At 35.2% G+C, this 24,733-nt stretch overlaps 1 protein-coding gene across 1 annotated transcript in view; it reads left to right on the top strand.

Moving 5' to 3' along the window:
• Znf804b (zinc finger protein 804B) overlaps positions 1-19,197 on the top strand; it is a 615,302-nt gene extending 596,105 nt beyond the window's left edge. The window contains exons 3-4 of the mRNA XM_021163875.3: positions 8,553-8,683; positions 14,391-19,197. Coding sequence (XP_021019534.1) covers positions 8,553-8,683; positions 14,391-18,036 — 3,777 coding nt within the window. The 3' untranslated portion in view covers positions 18,037-19,197. The remainder of the gene's footprint in view (positions 1-8,552; positions 8,684-14,390) is intronic.
• The last annotated feature ends 5,536 nt before the right edge of the window (positions 19,198-24,733 follow it).

The following is a 24,733-nucleotide window of genomic DNA, read 5'->3' as shown; positions in this document are numbered from 1 at the left end:
TGACACACCAATTCCGAGAATGTTCCAGCCCTAAGCCATAGCCGATGTCCTGACCACACCCTGATACCACCAAGTTCCTGCTTCCCCTTGTAGCTGCCAAAAGAAAGAATTTCTATTGCCCCCCTCCCAGAAGTACTTCTCCTTTTGCTTGTATTGCCCTACCCCTCCCACTGATAAGTATCTGTACTTCCCCTTTTGCTTGTACGTTTAAGCCTTGGGCCTTTCTGAATACATTTGGGGCTTGATGCAATCTAGAACGGTTTCCGTGTCGTTATTCGCACAAGGCCCCCATCTCTCTCTACCCCCCATTTGGTTCTTAAGAGAAGGTCCCCTCGAAACCCTTGAATAACTGGGACCTGCTGGACGGGTCACTCTATGAACCTTTTTTTTTTTTTAAGCAAGTATAAAGATTTCAATCAGCATTAGGACTGGAGAACAAAGGTTCTGAGAGACAACACTTCTTATTTCTTTGCTACTTTTATATGTACATGTATGATTTGTGTTTAACTATGTGCATGTGTGTGTCAGAGTATGCCTATAAAGTCAAAGAACAATTCTCAGGTTCCAGGGATCAAAGTGAGGTCATAAAGATTTGCTCAGCAAGCATTATTTTAAACCTACTGAACCATCCTTGTTCCTGAGAAAGCACATCTATGGTACTGGCACATAGTGCCAAGAGAATTATCAGGATGTAGAGCAAATGGCAGATTGTAGTTCATACACTAATACATAGTTTGTAAAATACAGAGCAGTAGACTTGGCTCAACAAAGTATAAATGCTTCTAAGCACCCTACTTTTAAGATCCAAAGGAGGAAGAGGAGTAAATACCACTACATGTATATATATATATATATATATATATATGTATATATATATATATATATATATATATATATATATATATGTCTATAATCATTATGTGTGCACAAAACTCAGTTAACCCACCATTTAGAAAGAAGAGAGAAATGGAACAAACTGACTATCTAGGCTAACAAAACTCACAAGCTCTAGGTTCAAGTGTTAATCCCTGACTCAACACATAAAATGGAAAGTGACTAATAAAGACATCCAATGTCAACCTCTGGCTTTCATAGCCATGGTGCAGGTGCATATACTTGCATACATGTGTTAACACAATGCAGGTAAACATGCATTCACACATATACCGTTATGCCACATACACTTGCAAGAAACAAAAGATTAATAGAAACATTACCACCTATGTCTGTGAGGCTGCTGTCTGTTGAGGATAAAAAAGTTGAATATTGGAATAAATAATATATTACAATTTAAATCTGGTGTTTGAAGCACAAGCCTACATTCTCAAACGTGTTGACCCTTACCTAGGTCAGACTAGGTTGGGCAATCACTTTAAAAGGAAAGAAAAATTCACTCTGTAGCCACAGTATCAACCTTGATTATTTATAATGTGGTACTAGACTTCATGAATTGGTATAACCTCCCTGCCAAAATGGACATAAATGGATATCTTCAATTAGGGACTATCAACTGAGTCATTTAAGAAAATCTAACATAACAGGCTACGACAGACTCATTCAGGCCTCTGTCTCAATGTAGCTTCCATGTGTATAGTGACAGAAGAAAAATGAGCTGGCTTTTGTGGAGAGAAGCACTGAGACCTGGTTGCTCTCCCTAAGCTATCCCCTGATAGTTCCTCTGTAGATAGAAACCCAACCATGGCCTGTATGCTTATCAGCTCTATGTATATATCACTGAGATACTCAACAGTGTACTTGTGTCATACATTTCTCAATATATTTTCCAGTATAAGGTACATTCAGAATGTGAGTGTGAAGTTCATGACCATATATTTTTAAGATTTCAAAAAATGATTTTTGCTTAGTTTTTGAGCATTTCATATAGTGTCTTAGTCAGGGTTTCTATTCTTGCACAAACATCATGACCAAGAAGCAAATTGGGGAGGAAAGGGTTTATTCAGCTTACATTTCCACATTGCTGTTCATCACCAAGGAAGTCAGGACTAGAACTCAAGCAGGTCAGGAAGCAGGAGCTGATGCAGAAGCCATGGAGGGATGTTCCTTACTGGCTTGCTTCCCCTGGCTTGCTCAGTGTGCTCTCTTATAGAACCCAAGACTGCCAGCCCAGAGATGGTCCCACCCACAAGGGGCCTTTCCTCCTTGATCACTAATTGAGAAAATGCCTTACAGCTGGATCTCATGGAGGCATTTCCTCAACTGAAGCTCCTTTCTCTGTGATAACTCTAGCTGTGTCAAGTTGACACAAAACTAACCAGTACATATAATATATTTTGTTCTTATGATTTTCTTTCTCTCTCCAGCTCCTCTCTGAGTCTATCACGTTCCTTACCCATCCAACTTCATGTTCTCCCTTTCTCTAAGAACAAAGAAGCAAGCAAATAAAGCAACAAACAATATAGAATTCAGTTTGTTGGCTGACTACTCCAAAGAATGGGCCTCTCTTGGAGTGTGGCTGATATACCCAGTGTCACTACATTGAAGAAAACAGATTTTCTGATTTTCTCACTCCTAAAATCTAGGAGAGAGAATTCTAAATAGCTTCTTGGTTAGGCATGAAACTGTGTGTGTGATTCTTGGTTAGGCATGCCCCTGTGTGTGTGATTTGTCTCTGTGTTGGGATTTTGTGAGGCTTACATGGTACAGAACTTGTGTGTGCTATCATAGTGTCTGTAGTTTATATGTGCATCTGCCCTGTTATGTTTTGAAAACAATTTTCTTGATGTGATCTATCACCTCTGGGTCTTACAATCTTTCCACCTCCTCTTCTAGATAGATACATGAACCTCCAGCAGAGTGGTGTGATGGAGATATCAAATTTAGGGTTAAATATTTAGGAGTCTCTTATTTCCTGTAAATTTTCCAGTTGCAAATTACCATCTACTTCACTAGGAAGCATCTCTAATGAGAGCTGAACAATGCACTGATTGATGAGTTGTGTTACAATATATTATCAAGTATCATTTTATTGCTATATTCATTTAGCAAAAAAAAAAAAAAAGTAGTAGGTTTTCCATCAGAGCCCCTGTCCTATTTAACTTCAGGCTATTGACCACATAGACAGTGTCACACATGGATTCATGGGTTCCATCTCACAAGACAGGAAATATAATGAATTTTAAACATAAAAATGAATATTGAACTCTTATTAACTCTTACTGAAAAGTTGACCTTGCTTGAAGAAATAATATTTTTAGTGGCTTTATTGGGAGCGGGTTTGTAATAGGTTTAATTCTTCTTGAAGGGAACAGGAAGCTCTCAGAGTGTGTGAGTTCTCCAGCATGCAGATCTGCTGCCGATTACTCTGTTGTTCTAATTTCATACTTTATGACATCCTATTACATTGCACTATATAGTATAACATTAGACTATATACTACATTTTATGTTAGAATATACACTAATTTCATAGTAAATTATACTACATGTCCACAAAAAGGAGGAGTGCCAGGGAGCTGGTATGAATTGAACTAATCAAAGATTTCTTTATTGTCAGTATGGTGTAGTAAAAATAAACATTATATTTTTCAGTATATTAACACCTTGTTCTTATTTGTAATTAAAGTCAAGGGTATTGATAGAAGCAGCTAAAACTTATAATGTTGATTAATTTATTTTCTTGTCTTCTGTGTTTCTCATTAAAAGAGTAAGAAAGCAAAGTATTTTCTATTAGTACCTGACCTCTCTGTTTATCATCCAGACTACAAAAAGATAAAAACTTGTGTACTTTCATGCCTGTTTTGAATAGTAATTAAGTTCTTTCTACTCTTTGAAATTAAACTATAACCCACTTTACTGACATGAATGTAAATGTTGTTTCCATGATTGAATACATTGGATGCTGTCAAAGAACAGAATATAATTTACTTTCCTTACCTTGAGGTGGTTACTGACAATTTTGGTTATATGGCTTAAATAAATATCATGATGATGGAAACTAGGAGCATTCTAAATACAAAACTGGGAAACTTTGATTTCTGATATGACTGGTCAATGTACCCAGCAGCAAAAAACAAACAAACAAACAAAAAACCCTCTTTTTATTGAATAAATCAATTAGTATGAGATTCAGATCCTTATGGTATATAGCAAATGCTTTTACCTGCTGAGCCATTTTGAAGATCTTGTATATTTATATTTAAGGTTTAATGTTATAGCAGACCTTCAATTGACTCTTGCTTCTTTAAAGTTTATTTATAACCTGTTATATAAGACACAAAATTATCCATATTAATTGCCATCTATGCAGTGTGATACTTGTGTATAAAGCAATGTTCAAATAATGTTAAAGGTATTTATCTCCTTAAACACTTATCATTCCTTATGTGAATTTTTCAAAGTTCTTTTTTTGACCTTTTTGAAATGATCAAATGCTGTTATCTACAGTCATTTTACTATAAAACAGAAATCAATCTTTCTTTCTTTCTTTCTTTCTTTCTTTCTTTCTTTCTTTCTTTCTTTCTTTCTTTCTTTCTTCCTTCCTTCCTTCCTTCCTTCCTTCCTTCCTTCCTTCCTTCCTTCCTTCCTTCCTTTTTTTTTGTTTCATTTGTTTGTTTGTTTTGTTTCTTTGTTTTTTTGAGACAGTGTTTCTCTGTATAGCCCTGGCTGTCCTGGAACTCACTTTGTAGACCTGGCTGGCTTTGAACTCAGAAATCTGCCTGCCTCTGCCTCCTGAGTGCTAGGATTAAAGGCGTGTGCCACCACGTCCAGTTTATCTAATCGTTTCTTATACCTATTGTTGAAGCTTTCATCCTAAACTTTACCCAGGATTCTTAGTGTTCTATTGCAGGGAAGACACACTGAGACTCTTGACAGCCATTGCACAGGAAAGAGTTTGATTGGGGTTTGCTTTCGTTTACAGAGGTTTACTCTATTGTTATCATGGTGTGAAAAATGGCAGCCTGCTGGCAGACATGATACTGGAGAAGTAGCTGAGAATTCTACAACTGAATCCACAAGCAACAGGAAGAGAGAGAGAGAGACAGAGACAAAGACAGACATAGAAACACTGAGCCTTGCTTGAACTCCTGAAACCTTAAAGCTGCATTCCAATGGCACTCTTCCACCAATAAAATCCTACCTACCACAGGGTCACAACAGCTAATCCTTCTAAGTAGAGCCACTCCCCGGTAACTAAGCCTTCACACATATGAATTTATATGGGGCATTTTTATTTAAACCACCACACAAACACTTTCCGGACTCTGATAAACACCATTCCATACTCAACTTCTAGGGCAAAAGCTATTTTTAATTCCACATTTGGTTGAAATAGAATAGATTTTGCCATTGTTTTCCAGGTTTATTCCCAATGAACAGTGATCTTCATTTATGTGGCTGAAATATCATTCTCTTTATAAATGAATATTGCTATATTTTTATATAAGAGCTCACTTTTTAATTGATATTCTATTCCTTTTCATTTTGCTTTTTAGTTTGCTTAATTTGTTGTTGATACTTTTGAATTCCTGCTATCTTGCAATTTCTTTTACAATTTTCTCATTTGTTTTGCTCTGCTTTTTAGTATTTTTTCTTTCTTCCTTTCAATTAAATATATCTGACAATATATTTTATCTCCTTTCTGGTCCATTGCATTAAAAAATTTCAATTTATTAATTTAATAATTTCTGTATAATTAAATTTCCAGTATTCTCTTGATTGGTAATATATTGCTTTGTAACAAAGAAACATTTTAACAGTACTTTGGTATTTCACCCTTCTTACCAAAACCAGGTTAAGACCACTACTATTTGTTTTATTTATATATTTTCTGTAAACCACAAAACATCTAGCAGTGTAAAAAAAAAAAAAAAAACACACAGGAAAATTATACACCACTACAGTTCTTTTATGTTGTTCTTTGACATACATATGTCTTACATAATTTTCATCGTTACTTCATGTTACCTATTACCATTTCTATTTTATGACTGCTGGTAACAAGTTATTTCCATTTTGCATATCTGAATATGTGCATATTTTACATTTACAAAAAGATAATTTCTTTGATATAGATCTTTATCTCAATATTATCTTGAAATTCTAAAGTCCATTCATTGCATTCTTTTTAATAATATTGTTATTAATCTTTTACAGTTTCATACTACAATGTATTTTTATCATATTAAATTCCATCCTCTTTCTACTCACCCAACTTCATTTCCTCTTCAATAAAAAAACGGTGACCATGTACAATTTATAATTTACCAATATCTGTGGTGTTGGACCTTCCATAAGAGCACAGTCTACCTATTAGGAATCACTTTTAAAGTAAACTGATTCTCCCTTTCCAGTAACCATCAACTTTCAATAACTCTGGCTAGAGCTGGAAATTCATGTCTACCTCATACCTCCATGCTTGTATTTTATCTAATGTAAGCTTGTCTAAGTCTTGGTGTTCTACCAAAACTCTGGGAATTCTTCTTTGTCCACCAAGTTCTTTGTAGTTGTCATCAGCCTCTGCTTCTGGTTCTTATAATGATTTCTGCCCCTCTCTGTGATGAGCCCTGGCATTTGATCTGCCTAATACACAATAAAAGCAAGGAATAAAAGAATGGCTGACTACAAGCTACTTAGATGAATTAATCCCAAGATAATGAATGTAGAAGAGGGGTAACAAACATTCAAGACTGTTTGAAAAAGTTCCAAGAAAAAAACTGTAGAACTTACTAAAATAAGCACATATTACACATTTTAAAAAATGTGTAAGTGGGATTAATCCATAATAGGGTAGAAAAACAGTGCTCCCAGGAATCACCACACATTAGCAAATAAAAAGTGCAATGACAGCCAGCAAGGATTCATATACTCCCCAGATTACAGTTTATTGCCATTGTGATTGGTTATCCTCTAGAACTCAACAGGAAAACTCTATTGCTGAGGATACCAGAACTTGAGTTATAGTTTATGGAGAAATAAAGCTGGAACTAACCTGTAGTTTCATTCCTACTGGCAAACATTCATAGTTCTGAAAGGTGATGTGTAAATAGAGATCAGAGCTAATTTTCTTACAAATAATACCAGTTCACTTATATGTCTTTGTGGAAGAGAAAGGAATTGATTTGTACTTTTTTTTTTTTTTCAGAAAAGAAAAAAAATCTAGCAACATAAAAGATCACTGGTTGCAAGTGCAGCTAAACACCAGGGTTGTGAGCACAAATAAGTAGATAGTCTTGGTCAGGCAGAAGTAGGAAGCGAAGTTTATAAGATCCTCATTCCTGATACTTATACATCCTCAGATTCCATATGCTTTATAATCTAGGGCTATAGTGAAGATTTGGCTCTGTAACAGTAAATAACTTAAAGCATTTTTCATGGAAAAATAAGACTGCCTGGAGATATAATTATTTCTCTATTTACAAAATGGAATTTTCCCAGAATTTTGGAACTAACAGAGGAAACAAGTATACACCAAATTTTCAAATACTACTGCAATCATGGGAGGTGAAGTATCAATTAATCAATCAATTTTCTAAATTATACAAGTAAATATGGAATAATTTTTATTACATTTATTAACCAAGAGTAAAACACCCATCTACATTGAAAAGAGCCAGCTTCTCTCTTCAACACAGTTGAAGTGAATGTTCTATGTCCTCTTAAAGTAAGCAAGAACATTTCCAAAAGGGCTTTCTTTTTTTTTTTTTTTTTTTTTTTGGTTTTTCGAGACAGGGTTTCTCTGTATAGCTCTGGCTGTCCTGGAACTCACTTTCCAAGAGGGCTTTCTTATAAGCCAAGTCTTCAATAACCATCGATTATAGAGCAAGTAGGGTCTGAGGAAGCATAAACACCAGGAATGGCAAGATTATAAATGTCATTTTCTACTTCTGACTGACCAACTCATTCATGATCATCACAGCCCTGACATTTAGCTGCACTTGGGGACTAGTGATCTTTGTTATTGTATTCTTTACTTTTTTTTATAAATTTTTTAATTCTTTAATTCTTTTTGATAGTCCAGACTTTATCCTCCTCCAGATCTGTTCCCCACCCCTCACCACTATACTGTGTTTAAATTCTATTTCATTTAATTTTTTTTCTTTTTCGCATCCTGCTCTTAATTTGGTATATACCTCCAACTAAAAAAAAAAAATTAAAATCTCCCATAGAACTAGTAGTTGGTAATAGAAGCAATTTGCTGACAGGAGTTCATTTGCCTCATTTTATTTAATCAGCATCTTCTTTATGGAGAGAGCGAAAAGCTTTGGCCTTCCCTTTCTTTGCACATTAATTGCATTTTTTGATTTCCCAGACACACAGATGATTCAGCTGTGTGTGTAGAGTGACTCAACCAAGGACTGGGTCCCAGTTTTGCAGCACCCTGCAGGTGACTTTGACCAACTTTGAAGAGCAACTTAGTGCACAACTACATTAACTGCTAAAAGTATCTGGAGTAGAGAAGAACTGCTAGAAAAGCTTGTCCTCTCCTTGTCCCAAAAGACACCCTTGCTGTCAGGACAATGTTTAAGACTCTTATAGACAGAAAAGCCTGTTTTACTTATTTATAGTACTCTTCTCATTTTTTCTTTTATACAGAGATTGAAAGAATTAAAGCATCGCGAATTTGCTCGAAATGTAGCTTCTAAATCATGGAAAGATGAGAAGAAACAAGAAAAAGCACTTAAGCGACTCCATCAGCTGGCTGAGCTGCGGCAACAGTCTGAATGGTAAGACACAGAGGGGCTTGGATGGTCCAGAATGCATCTCCTGTCTCGTGGGGAATTTCAGTAATGAATCTACTTTGTTCTCTGCAACAATATAAAATTAACACCAATCAACAAATATGTTTGAAGGGAAAGTTTTAGTTGTTAATGGTTTGTAAATTAATAACTTTCTCCTTTCAGTTTTTTTCTTCCCAATGCAGTTAACTTATTACCCTGCTTAATGAAGTGATCCAGGAAACAATTGTAATAAACCGGCATCTGGTCTAGCTTAATTTGTACTGACACAATTCCTCAGTAATTTGTTTTATAAAGATAACTTTAAAATATTTAATATTCATACATGCATATGTTTATATTATAGTATTTATATTGCAATTCCAACCTCCATTCCTTCCCATCCAATTCCTCTGTCTCCTACCACATTTCCTTACCAAGTTCATGTATACATCTAAATGTACACATCTGTAATTAAATACTTACTATTTAGTGCTGACTGTATGTGGATGTGTGGGACCATCTTCTCATCTACTGAAACAAGGATGGGACTCACATCTCTGAAGAAAACTGACTCTTCTGATCCCAGCAGCCATCAGTTGGAAATAGCTCCCAAATAGGAGGGACAAGTCATGATCAGCTCCCCAGTCTCTGCTGGGAATTTGACTGGCTTGATCTCGAGCAAATATTGTGTGTACTGTTCTAACTCTTTTGGATTAGTATATGAAATTGCACTGTTATGTCTTTCAAACACTGTTCTGTCTCAGGCTTCTACAATGATAGCTTTAAAACTGTAAATAATAATGCACCTTTGGGGTGGATAATACATGTCCTGTGTATTCCCTTGTACACACTTAACTCTAGAATAAATGATGCTATCCTTGTCTGGCAGACAAACAAAATATAATTAATGTGGTTAAATGTACTGCACAATGTCATTTTAATTGATAATTATACCATAACACACATTACATTAATACATACTTGTAACTGAAAAATGACAGTTTAAAAAAAGCTTGCAGCCACTGAATGATTCAAAGTTGTTACCTGAAATGCAATTAACATTGCAGATTGTGAATTGTGCTAATATGAATCATAATGCATAATAGTAACATAGCTAATTAATGTGGTTGACAGCAACCTGGTGAATTGTGGAATCTGTAGCTCTGCCAGAATTTAAATTCCTGTTGCTTAAATGGAACTCAATATGCAATAACAAAAGTGAATGGTTTAGTTATACTACCATAAACTATTAGACTACAAAATTGATGTTTAGAAAATATTTACAATTTTGGTTAATTATGAATGAAATAGTGACCATTTTACAGTATGTACATATATAATATGTATAGAATATGTTATATAATATCAGATATATAAACCATATTTAAAAATTTAAATGTAAGATAAAGGAGCATTAAGAGGTATTATACTACAAGTATACAGAAATGAAGTTACTATAAAGAGACTTATCCTGGGAGGATCCACACAATCAGAGAAGAATATTGGGTACTTACCAGTCTAAACAACAAGGGACTTATGTCATTTGAGCACAATAATAGATTAATAATAAATCAGACCTACTGAAACAGAACTTAGAACACAAATTCCTGTGTTCATTAATGTAGCATGTAAGAAGTCATGGAGATCACATTCCAGTTCCTGCATGATTAGTTACAGGATTCAGTAAGCCAAATAATAATAGATAGGGAAGAAAGACTTTCTAAATAAAGGTCTTCACAGGCCAGACTAGAATCGCCTTGTTCATCAGCGAACCTGAGCTACCCTCATAAGCATTATTTTTCTTGTCTTTACTATGAAAGTAACTGCACATGCACATTTCTTCTTCCCCACGATGGAATAACCAGAAAGGACCAGAGGAATCTTTGTGATGGTGCCAGTGAGGCATGATTTTCTCAGAGAACAATGGGATGGCTAATAATGATGATGTTCCTGTTGATAAATTTCTAAATTTCTGGGGTTGCCTGGTAAGGACTTCTAGATTAAAATGTCTGCTCTATTGAGTTAGTGTATCCATCACCAAACCTTATATACCAAACAAACTCAAATATAGCCACTCTATAGGCCATAATATGCCTCACTGTTACAAAAAAGACAAATGTTCAGTCTGCTAAATACAGAATTTCAAATCATGAACATTATTTCTTCCTTACTATTGCTTACCAACTACTCTATTTGCTTAAATAGCCTCATACCTTAATAATCGTCACTTAGAATTATAAAATATTTTCTTTGTTTCAGCAAGATTGATTCATAAAAATTAAAACCAATATGACTGTTAAAAATGTCATGCTTCCCTTCCTAGACAACTTGTGTGTTGTCCATTTCCCTACGTTTTCCAAAGAACCTATAAAATCTAGTCATGTTATGAAGATGTTTCATGAGTATTTTGTATTTTTTCTTGATATATCTTGTCCTATTTATTAACATCTGACTTCCAGCACCTTACACTTAGTGCTATAGAAATTGACACTGTCCACTTAGAATGAGCCAAATAATATTATTCTCCCATGTAGAAAAGGTCAATTAGTGATGCTGAGAATATTTGAATCCAGGCAATTAACAAATATTGGAAGAAAACTGGAGATGTGTTTCATATTGGGCAGGCAGTTTTGATCGTCTCTTTGATAGCTTCACTCATATAGGGTCTCCAATAAAAGCATTTATTGAGTTTGAAGGTACTCACTTTCAGAACATAAACTTTTATGTCAATACTTAAGTATGGCATATACTTATGGGTGTTTTTGCAAAATTCGAGAAATGTTAGTGATGTTGATTCTGAAAACAGGAGTTGCACATATAAGAATCAGAATACAACACAACAAAAATCATTCTATTTTGGTATGTATTTTTGTTTCTATTTGAACGATATACCTTTACCCATAGGAGACAATTTGTGTATTTATCATATTACTTTGCTTCAGGAATTGCAGACAGTAGTGGGTTGTACAGCACAATAGTACAAGTTAAATAGTTAAACTCTTAGGTCCTTGTCTTTCTAGGTATTACAAATGAATATAATTATTTCCAAATCATAGAAACTAAAGGTAGTTACAGAGAAGGTAATGAAAACACAAGTGCATAAACCATAAAAAATTAGAGAAGGGTGAGTTTGGGGATGTAGAGTTTAAAGACTATACATAGTAATAATTATTATGTTCTGTATCTGAAATTTGCTAAGAAGAAGGATTTTAAGGTATTTTTAATACAAATATAAACACACACAGGAAATTATGTGTTGTGTTCAATATGGCAATGAGATTCATCATAGCAACAATTTCACAGTGCATGCATACACATGTGTATGTGTATATGTGTGTGTGTGTGTGTGTATTTGATATCCCAAGGTATATAATAGAGTACCCACCCCCATACACATATTTACATCCTCAAAGTAACTATTTACTTTAAATTTGGATGAAACATAATTTAGAAATACTAAAATATTTATTTTTTCGCTAATGTTCTCCCATTAAAATTTCAGTACTTTCTGTGAGTATAATACCAATGACTGGAAAATATTTGATTTTCCAGAAGAAGCAAATTTTATAATTAGGTAGCATATATGCTGCTTAATGAAAAATGTGGCAGGCATGTGGAAAGTTATGTCCTTTTCACCAAGACAAAATTCAGTTACATTGTAGTCGTTCCTAGTCCTTCTGTGTCCAAGCTCCAGTAACACTTCAATACAAGCATTTGGTTATTTTCTTTGTGCTGAAATAGCATTCAGTAGCCTATACTTTGTGTTTCAATACTTCTCCCGTGAGTGATAATAAATACAACTAAGGTACAGTTTTTGAAAAGCATGGTGAGATTATTAAAAGAAGAAAATTGTTATGAGAGGGGAAGAAAGAGTAGTTCTCATTATGAAACAATTAAGGACAAGTCACTGTTTTCTAAAATCCCTAAATTTGATTTCTCCACAACAATGGGATTCACTATCAATGCCAAGCTTTACCCATTCATTCCTGGGAACAGATAGTCTCAGATAACTGTGTAATAAGCAATGGCTGAAATTACCATTTGTAATTTAAAATTTGTAAGGGCAGAGAAAATAACCCATTGTAATACTGTAAAAAAGAAATGCTGTCAGCAAAGTAAAACTTGAATACCAACAATTACTTGTTAACTACGAGACAGACTCCAAGCACGAGGGTACTAATACACATATCTTTTCCATTAAGTGCTGTTCCTCGGTACTCAGGTTGTAGAGCTAATGACTTGAAGTTGGATAACACGTCAGGGGAGTCTTCCTTTCAGAAAACCAATTCTCCTCTTTTCAGAAGCCTTTGATTGCCTGTATCTCTTCATCTAGTCATAGGGCCTTATGGACTTTTCTCCATTTGTGTTGACATGTCAACTGGTGTCATTATACATGTCTGATTTATGCATCGATATTGCTAAGATTTCATGGCTCCAGTTTTTCTATAGTGTCTAGAAGACACTATCCCACAGCACTTTCCTTGATCCTCCTTCTTTGCCCTGATCCTACAGTTCTATACCCTACTCTGATTGTCTCTGTGTGTAGGAATCTTGTTGTAGATGTATCAGGTTGAGATAGTACCCCATAGTCACTTAGGATCTCCAGTTTGCTCACATGTGGACTTCTGAAATAGTACCCATCAGTTACAAAAAGAATATTTTTGGGGGAGATTGAAAACTACACTTTTGTATGGCTGTGGGGATAGGTATTTAGAACACAATTAGTCCTTCAGAATTTAAGGAATATGTTTTAAAGATACAGGTTTTAATATTTGTAGCCAAGAAACAAAAGACAACTAATAATGAAATATAAAGTAGAAAGAAAAAGTTAAATGTGCCTCCAGGCACATAGTAAAGATGACAATAATGGCACTTCAAATAAGCACTTGGGAAACTGATGTTGTAGCATTGTCTTTCCAGCATCAGCATCAACATCACTGTATAAGGAAAAGTGTGAAAAGACAAGGTGTGAAAACTATTTTAATATAAAACGTTCTATCTGTGTTTGTTTATTTTCTGCTCTCTGCTTGACTCCTTAATGATCCTCAGCCAAATCAGCAATATTGAAAAGCCCTCAAAAGACAAAGCATGCACAGTTGACATAGGTTGCTTTGGAGGTAAGAAGCAAGAGACACTATTGTAAAGTCTCAGGGATGCAGATGCTACCTGAACTCTTCAGCTGCTTACTCTGTATTCATTAGCTGTTGACAAGAATAATGACTAACTACCTTGTTTCAACAGACGTAAACTCAAAAGACTTTTAAAGGAGTGAATATTGAACACTAAAGAAGCTGAAAATCAACTTAAAACTAATTTTACACTTTGCAAATTTCAATTTCTTACCTAATATGAATATGCTCATTGTAAGACTACTAAACATGTTAAATCTGAATTTCAAAGAATCATAGGTTCTAAGGAATGTATTGTGATGCAAATCGACTATTTTATTTTGTTTTGCAGCTTTACCGTATAATAGTTTGTTACTGCTTTTTAAATTTCTAAATAACAAAATTAAGCAGAGCCTTTCAGATGTAGCCACTCTATAGCAGTTATAGTGACTTGTACATGCATGATAAAATAGTCATTTTGTAGAAAATAATGTTCACCAATGAATATTTAAACACCTCAGTGTAGAAATACTATGAAATGTTTGCATATAGATTTGATTCCAATGCTAATGTCCTACTCATTTAAATATTTACCCTATTTACAGTGTTTCTGGAAATGGACCAGCGTACAAAACCCCAAGGATAGCCATGGAAAAGCAGCTCCAGCAGGGAATTTTCCCTGTTAAGAATGGCAGAAAGGTATCCTGCATGAAAAGTGCCCTTTTCAAGGGAAAGAATGTGCCCAGAAGTAGCATGGATAAGCAGCGATCAGCCATGCCAAACCGACACCAGCTACAATCAGATAGGCGACACTTGTTTGGGAATATGATAACACAAACATCTTCAGACCTTAGCAATGCAAACCACAGGACAGGAGTTTCATTTTCATTTTCAAAAAAAGCCTATCTAAAATTAGAATCCTCTGCCTCAGTTTTCAGCGAGAACACAGACGATACACATGATTGTAGCAAGTCACCCACCTATAAAGTCAAACGAACAGTGGAGAACTGCAAGTGTGGCCGGCTTGCAAGCGATGATGCAGACCTTATGAAGGAAGGAGCTGTCCTTTCAGCAAGCAATCTGGAGGGTTTTTTAAACACCTCCTCGATGAACTCTAAAATTTCACAAAACAAACATGAATCTATTAATGGGAGACTGAAAGATGCAGCAGGCACTCACATGGCTTTCTCTAAGTCTCACTTCCGTGTTTCAGAGAGAGACTGTACTTTTTCCAGCAGAGAGAAAGAAATTAGAAATGCACTGAAGGATACTTCAGAAAACTGTACTAATCACCCATGCCAAGCAAATGAATCTTCCAGTCCACTAAACATTTACAAGCACAGTGATAGTAGGTGGTGTGAATGTCTGGATGAGTTTTTGCCTTCAGGACCAAGTGAAAAGAAGACTCAAGCACATCGAATTCCTAACTCAAGAATGGAGGCCAGAGCAAAGTCTTCAGATGAATCAGAAAGGGTTAGCAAAAATGTTCAAAGACATTGCAGAGAAGATTGTTCACATGATCTGAAATCCAAACCATTGCCTTTCCTCCATGTACAGAGCAAGGATGGTCACACTACTCTACAGTGGCCTACAGAACTTCTCTTCTTTACCAGAACAGAACCTTGCATATCTTATGGCTGTAATCCTTTATATTTTGATTTCAAACTGTCTCGCAACACAAAAGATGAGTGTAACTCAGAGAATGTACAAACAGAGTTGGAGAAAAAGGCTTTAGAAATAAAGACAAAACAAGAGAGCCAAGTCACAGATTTAATTAAAGAACAAGAAAAATTGACCCAAGATAATCAATCTCTGAAACCAAAGATGATTGTAGCTAACCCAGATTGGGAAAAGTTCCAGCGAAAATACAATCTGGACTATGATGACTCTGACTCCAGTGTAAGTGAACATGCTAGTCTACAAGACTTGGAAATGAAAAGTCCTGAAGTGCCTGCTTACCTTAAGCTGTCTCTAAAGGATGGTTTAGGAAACAATAATGATGATATTGAATTGATGGAACCATCAAACATCCATTGGCAAAGTTGCAAAAGGACAGTTTGCAATAATGCCCTTGAGGGTCTGTCTTTCTCTCCTCACATCTCAAGGACTAAAATCCATAAGCTAAATCCCTGTAGTCTACAGTCAGAGTTTGAAGAAGAAAATCAACATACCTGGAATTTGAGTCCTTACACATCAGGGAATCACAGTGAGTATGGGAAGGATAGAGGTATAAGCTTAAATACCTGCAACATCAGCATGGCCAGAAGAGCTTCTACAAGTGGGAAGCTAAGTTATGAGAGATATTCTCCAGTGTCACCTCTGAAAGCCCATCCCAGAACTGTGGATGAATCTTCTAGAAACGTGTCCAGCTGGAGAAACATGTGTACAAGTCATAGGTCCAAGGGGAGTAACAGCAGTCATATGCTCTGCTTTTGTAAAAGAGAATGTGACTCTGTTGAAAGACACACGTGGAAACACAGAAAGCACAATTGCCTCTACATGGCTGATGTGCCTCTAAGCAGCAACTGTCCTCAGTCAGAAGCACAGAGAGACAAGAATGGTAAAATATCAGATTCATTTAAAACTAAAAAACGATCAAAACACAGAGACTGCCACTGCAGAGAAAGGTATAAACTGGGTAAAAATCAACAATTTGCAGAGCCCAACCCCCCAGGAATTTTCCGTTGTGATTCTGGCTCTCGGGTTTCAATCGATGGTAATGGTGGGAAAACCTTTAATGGCCAGGAATCTCAGCACAACAAATTGAAATCTTATTTGAGACGGAGAGCTTACTGCTTAAATAAAAACAACAAAAGCCAAAAATCTTTAGCCAGCCTTCACATTGGTGATGTGGGAAAAGTTAAGTGCAGACAATGTAACTCGAGCACTGCCAATTACCATCTAAGAAGCTGTAGAGGCGGCCCTTCAGAAGCCACACAGTCAAACATTGCTGTTGGAGAAGGGCCATCCCTTACTGCCAAGGGTCTTTTGGAAAGAGTGAAAGCCAAGAAGTGTCAGGAGCAATCAATGGAGTTTGAGATGTCCTCAAACAGTTGTCTAAAAGAATCTCACACTCATTCACAAATTCAATGCACAACACCACCTGGACCATCATGCTGTAGCAGAACGGTATTGCCTTTCTCAAAAAAGAGACAACACATAGGCAAAAGAAAAAATGAGAAAGGTAACAAGGTTCATAAAACTTCTGATAATGACAAAGGCAAAAACTTACAAAAAATTAATTCAACTATTTTGACAGACACTGAATGTGACAACTATCTTTCCAAAGGCATAAATGGTTTAGTGACAGACTCTCAGTCTTTAAGCAGAAAAAATAACCAGACAACAAAAGAGAAATCTAAATCTTCAGTTATTGAAGTCCAACCTTTTCTTCAAAGCTATGACCCAGTACCAAATGATTTCCTTGGTGCTTTTTCGTCTAATAGATATACTGGCGTAACTGATTCCACAGAGACCAAAGAGGACCAGATAAATCTAGACTTAGAGGATGTAAGCATGTCTGTAAATCATGTAGAGGGGAATATAAACTCTTACTATGACAGAGCTGTGCAGAAGCATGACAAAATGGAAGATGAATTAGAAGTGTGTCATAAATCTCTGTCACCCCCTTTAATTCAACAGCCCATAACATTTTCTCCTGATGAGATAGATAAGTACAAGCGTCTCCAGCTCCAAGCCCAGCAGCACGTGCAGAAGCAGCTCCTGTCGAGGCATCTCCGAGTGTTGCCTGCTACAGGGCCCACTGCCTTCTCTCCTGCCTCAGCTGTGCAGACAGTTCCAGTGCACCAGCACACATCCATCACCACCATCCACCACACATTTCTACAGCATTTTGCTGTTTCTGCTTCCATAAGTTCTCACAGCAGTCCCCTCCCTATAGCTCATCTCCATCCTCTGTCCCAGCCACATTTTACTCCTATTTCATTTTCAACCATTGCCCCAACCATTATCCCTGGACACCCTACTTTCCTGGGTCATCCTCTACATTTAGTCGCAGCTGCGCCCTTCCACCCATCACACATGACATTGCAGCCCCTGCCTTCTGCAGCATTTATTCCCACATTGTTTGGTCCTCATTTAAACCCAGCCACCACTTCTATTTTCCACTTGAATCCTTTAATCCAACCAGTGCTGCAAGGTCAAGATCTTTACCATCACTCTTGCTCTAGCCAGATGCAACAGTTAAATAGTGTGAAGGAGGCTTTAAATATGGCAGTACACTTGAACTAATAGTTATTACAGCCAGTCTTATGAATAAACAACAGCAATTGCTGCTAGTTGTAAGCCAATGCAGTAACATCATCTCTCTTGTTATTAAAATGTTTAAAACTATGGTGCCAATTCCAAATGTAACTAATTCATAAACTGAATTATCAGTATTGAAATGGGAGCATTTTAAAGAACTTCTTTTTCTGACAAAGTAATAAGGCAAATTAAAATAATGTACGAGAAAAAGTGCTGGAAAATATTAAACAATGCTTTGAGATGAGTTGTGAATTAGTGCTATAAACTAGTAAGAGGAAACATTCTGGTATAATATAAATATTACAAAGAAAACGTAAAATACCTTATGTTTAACATGTTTGATGAATAAGCTCTGAATGAATGTGAATTTCAGTTTTATTTTTCAAATAATAATAAAGTGTCAGTAAAAATGAATGATTAAGAAGGACCCCTATTGTTAAATTTGGCTATGGTACTAATCATATTGTCTGTTAACACATTTCTCATAGCACTTAAGAGATATTAAGAAATATTCTGATGGATACAAGCTGAAAACAACTACACAACTAATGTTAAAAGTGTAGAAATTCTGTGGAAGATCATTTTGCTTCACTTCATATGTAACTATATCAAGATAACCTTGTAAGAATCACTAGGATTAGGAATTAAGAATGTTTAAATTTTATGTTAGAAAGCATACAAAAGATACTATTAGTTTTTAATAATCAGAAATAAAATATCCATAGAATAACATTTTACACATATTGGTAATTCCTTCAAACATTACAAGAACACACATTAAAAAAATCAAGTTTTATTTACTTTACTCCATAGAAATTTCATTGTGTTCAGGAATAAGAAACACCAAGCTTAGAAAGGATGAATTTCATGATAGTAAAAGAGATTATCATCCACATAATCAAATATTCATTTGAAAGTCTTCCTGGCCAATAGAATTTATACTTCTTATATTACTTATAAACTATCATCTATTTGATGTATAACTTAATATCCTTGTAATTATAAGTATATGTATACTTATATCTCCTGTAACTACAGCCTTCTGAAAAGTAGGATAATAGACCAGGATGTATCCTATACCTAATAATGAGATGGCATTGTAAACTTTGGCCTCTGGGTGGGTAAAACTTGTTCACTCATCCTTGGAAAAAGGCAGCTACATTTTCTGAATACATGTATTTCATTTCAGATGGGTGAAACACATATCTCATTGTTTCTCATCCCTCACATCTGTAGAGATCAATATTTGCATTCCTCATGTGCTCAATGAAATAGAGAAGTTTAAATAGCTGATTATTTACACATGGTATAAAAGGTACATTTGCTGCTGAAAAGACAAACAGAAAGGAAATAAATAAATACATAAATAAATAAATTTAAAATAGTAACATAAAGAATAAATGTACTTACCAAAGTAACACCAAACATTTTATATATAGGGGCTTATATTGAAATATAGGACTAGCAAAGTCTAATCTATTTTAAATGAAAAAGAGAGAGAGAGAAAGAGAGAGAGAGAGAGAGAGAGAGAGAGAGAGAGAGAGAGAGAGAGATCAAAAACCACAGGAATTATTTACACTCCCAAGTGGTTTGTCATTTTGTTTGGCACATTTTCTTTTATCCATGAGAGTTGATTAATATATCATGTATCAACAAAACCAAAACATGAGCTTGAATATCTGCAAGACTCCTTTTCCATTTCAAGGGTATTTTCTGTTTTAGTATTACTTTGGGTTGTTAAAAAGTATAAAATATCTAATATTGTGTTGTAACTGTTGTTGTTTTGCTCTTTCACTGAATGGATGGTAGATATTGATAGTCAAACAGCATTAATATAAAACGTAGCAAGCTTGTAAAACAAATTTAAAAAGCATATACTCAAATGTAACTTGCATATAGCTCCATAAAAGTAACTATTATAATGAGTGCATTTGGAATAAATCATACTTAAAAGAACATGAATGGAAACATTATTGTATATGTACATAATGCCTTAACACTTCCCCCCTCCCAAATCAAAATATATTGTGGATACTTAGTTCCTCTATCAGATTCAAAAGATGAAAAAAATTCAAGATAAGATGATTTTCATCACGAAAAGTCTTAATACAGAACAAATAGAGCACTTGATTAATTTTTAAATTGCCTTGGAGACAATCTAGTCTGTCTGATGGTTAAATCATCGCCTCTTCTACTGATCTCTTAGATCAGTGTAAGCGGTTGTTTGGAAATGTCTACTCCATCCTGCATTAGCAATGATGAAAGTGCTCACTGGCTATCCTACCTCATACAATAGCAAGAAGGTATTGCCACTTAAACAAAAATAACTTGTACTTGAAGGTCACAGGTGTAATGTGTGGCATCAAATCAAGTAAAGGTACAACTAAAAGCTCCATTCCACGTGATCTATGAAGTCAGCATGCAGGCTATATCCAGTCAGCATTTCAGTTCTATATTACCTTTAGAGAAACACATGCTTGGAAAAACTGAAGTAGAAAGAATTCTAAGTGTATTTTGAATTCTAAATTAGACTCATTAAAATCAAACCTGATAGATCATATTTTATCACATCCTTTAAATTATGTGATAATAGTTTTGGGCAATTTTCTATTAAATGGTAAATTTATGGGATAAGCGTTTGGTGAGTGTACTTTTTTCACCTAGTCATTGGGCTTTCTTTTGTATGTATCCAAGAACAAAGACTAAATTGGTAAGAAATACTGTTGAGAAAGACTATAAAATATGTATGCACATGGTGATATTTGTGCACATTAACACACAGATATATCTATATATTTTATCCTTGAAGATTCAAAATCAATCCACCATTCTATGGCCTCAGTGAGTTCATGGTGATCTACCAAATGAGTAATATTTACTTTTTTTACTTTTTTCAAAGAAAAAAATGCAATGGGTCTATAAAATCTTTCCCCTAATATGCTTTTAAGTTCTCTTTTATACATATTATAAATAATGAAATATGAGAAATGATTAGACAGTAGAGAATGATTTACAAAGAAAATCCAAGGCATTGTCTCCCCATCATGCTGTAGGGAGACATTTTTCAGAAAGATCTGAAATTTCTTTCTCACAGACAATGGATTTTACAGTGCCAACCCTTGATGGTCTCTGTCAGGTCTTAATGGAGATTCTGCCACCACTGGATAGAAATGTATTTTAAAAGAACCAATACTGTAATAGACTCCCATTGAAGAAAATATTTAATCGGTCAGATTTCTCAGGATCCTATTACAAGGTCTGATTGTCTTTGTGAATGAATTTTTTTTTTCCTGTAGTAGCAAGGACAACAGCAACACAATTTTCTAAGCATTTAAAAATCTAGTGAATTTTTAAGCAAACCCACCCTGCTCCTCAAGCCATTTCATACAGTAAGTAGAGATATAGACAAGGTCGGCAGTCAGGAGTACTGGAATGCTACAAGTATTCCAGGATTCTAAATAGAAAAAAATGAAATCATCCTCCTGGATGTTAGTAGAGGTGACTGTCTAAGATGCTGCTGGGATAACACTGACGAAAGTGTAAAACCACAGTACAACTCTACATCTTTTCCTAAAAATATTCTCTATGATTTTTAAGGATGATTGTCAAATATTCTGAAGAAAAACATGGACTTGTCAGGTTCAACTTTCTAAAACCACAATTTAAAGACCTACATCTCACACATCAGTGTATGCAGCTAGTCTACTTATGTGGGGTAATGATCTAACTATTTTCTGCCTCAGCCAAGCTAAGGAAGAGGCTCCAGTTAGGCTCCTGGAATTGGATGAATGAACTACAGTGGAATGTTCTCTTGTTCATGGACAGGAACGTTATTAAAAAGCAGTAGCTGAGCAGCTTCATTCAGGAGCCAGGGAAATGCAAGTGTGCTCAGACAAGAACCACTTCAGTAGGATGAGGATTTTAGAATGAGCTCTCCTGTCAATACGTGTGGGTCAGAGGATTTTCAAAGGTTATCATCTTGTTCCAGCAAAAATATTATCCACTTCTTCTATTAGGTGGATAGTTGATGATGAGAGAGAGAATTGTATGTACTTTGGTGGCTTAAGCTGTATTAAAAGTGGAAGCAATGGCCGAATGGATTAGTTTTAGAATAAGCCAATAACAGAGAGATAAGGTAGAGGGTCTTTCTCATTCTCTGAAGCTATATATGAGAAGAAACGATTCCAGGCCAATTTTTTAATGCCTTTCTCAAAATCATTCCTTATTTTTGTGACTTACCATCTCTCTTATATAGCAAGATCAAGTCAATCGGTAGAAACATAGACAAAATCCAGGAAATCAGGAAAAATGTAGCTAACATGTAAGAGTGCATATGTACATGTGTTTGTCTGTATTCCTAATATACTGTTTATTCTTAAGTTGTACATTTAAATCTTTGTTGAAAAAATTTTAAAAAATGTATTGCAGTATTTTCTTTATAAAACTAATCATATCTTGAGACAATCAACTTCAAGAAAAGATTTCTAATCCTGTGCAAAGTAGTCATTGGCTTTAATGGGTGAGAGGTTTTAAAAAAAAATAGTTATGTAAGTTGGTTGTGTAGATGTTTACAGCAAATTCTCACCTTATTGAATCCCCAAATAAATGAAACAAAATGATGCTCTTCAGTATGGTGTAAGTCAATCTTCTTTTCTATTCTCGTTCAAAGCAATTTTGATTATACTGTGGTTAGTGAATTGCACTACTCTACATGCCAAGCAGCCTTTTTTAGGTTAGTCAATAAATTACTTAGGCTGTAGTTCAATGCAATAATATTTTTTTCAATAAAATGCTTAATGGTGTAAGATTACCGGTCATGTATTTATAACAAACAAAATGTTCCAAAATATAAGGACTAAAATCAAGTACAAAGTGATGTGAAAATATTCTGTATTTTACACTGTTGGGCTATAGTACATTTAATGTTTTATTTGTTATTGTATATATTTATAGTATATATTTAAACAGTTGGATTTCTTAGACTTTTCTTAACACTTGAGTGTTACCAAATAAATCTGTTTCCTCAAACTCAAAATAAATATCGTTTAAAAATTCTACAGATGTATTTATTGCTGATCTATAATATAGATATTAGTTGCCTCACTTTTTTCTTTAAAATATAATCCAATAATTTCTAATGCTCTAACAAAGTATAGTTTTCAGAATGTATTCTCAGACAGTATAAACTCAATTTCAGTATATGTATAATTATTGTAATGTGAACATTGAAGAGATTTTAATTAAAAATTAATTTTTATTTAAATAACAATTCTGAAAAGGACTCAACTCTAGGAAATACAAATATTACCAATGCTATGAGAATTAATTTGAGATTTCTCTTAAGTATCATGAATTATTTATTAATTTTAAGTGTTTTGTCTCTATTTCATTTAGGATAGCTACATGAACCCTCATTTGCTAGATTGTGGTGCTAGTTGTGCTAAGACCAGTTTACTTTGAACTGGTCTTTCATGGTTATTTCTTTCCTCCTCCTCCTCCTCCTCCTCCTCCTCCTCTTCTTCTTCTTCTTTCTCCTCCTCTTCCTCCTCCTCCTCCTCTTCCTCCTTCTGCTTCTTCTCTTCTTTTTCATTTCCCAGTTTCTTATTCCAATTAGAATCAGACTGCCCATCTTCCTGCTTTTGCATCCAAAGTTCTGGGATTATCTTTGGTATGTATCATCATGGTAAGCTGTGCTTGTTCCTGAACCACATCAATACCAACCTTTCCTGTCCAACAAGATTTAATCTAATATAAAATAGTATTTTTGAATTTTTATTTCTCCTTCCCTCATCACACCTCTATTAGCAGGAACATAACTCGGCAGTGTACTCTACCCTAGTGTCTGTGTCAAGTTATAATTAGAGAAATGTTTCAGGTACCCATCCTCTGTCCAACTTCTAACCTGTTATCTAATTTTGTGATCAACTGTTTAGTGAAACCCTTGAAGTAATCAAAAGTAACTCTTCCCAGATGTACAAACATACACAACTACCCAACAGCATTTATTGGTTATGGATTCACTACCAAGTTTAGTCCTTATCACCTGTATTATGGGAGTCTGTCTGAGCAGGAGAATCAGAGTTTTCTAACACCATGATAACACCATGTTATCACTAATTAGATTAAGCTGGGAGAGCACACACGTCTGTAGTGTCATGTTCAGTTCATTCCCTCCATTCAAGTGCTTTGTTTAGATTCCATATCATTTTTATATCATGGAAATTTTGTATACTAATATAAAATAGCTGCCATATACTCTCTCTTTTATTTTTATTTATTTATTTATTTATTTTATTAGATATTTTCTTTATTTACATTTCAAATGTTATCCCCTTTCCTAGTTTTCTCTCTGAAAATCCCCTATATCCTCCCCCCTCTCCCTGCTCCCCAACCCACACACTCCCATTCCTGGTCCTGGCATTACCCTATACTGGGGCATAGAACCTTCACAGGACCAAGGGCCTCTCCTCCCATTGATGACCGACTAGGCTATCCTCTTCTACGTATACAGCTAGAGTCACAAGTTCCACCATGTGTTTTCTTTTATTGGTGGTATAGTTCCAAGAAGCTCTGAGGTTACTGGTTTGTTCATATTGATGTTCCTCCTATGGGGCTCCAGTCTCTTTCAGCTCCCTGGGTATTCTCTGGCTCCTTCATTGGGAACCATGTGCTCCAAAAAGCT

Source organism: Mus caroli, unplaced genomic scaffold (assembly GCF_978045245.1).
Source record: "Mus caroli unplaced genomic scaffold, Mus_caroli_1 scaffold_4, whole genome shotgun sequence".
Lineage (NCBI taxonomy): Eukaryota > Metazoa > Chordata > Mammalia > Rodentia > Muridae > Mus > Mus caroli.
This window is presented reverse-complemented; position numbering and strand designations above follow the sequence as displayed.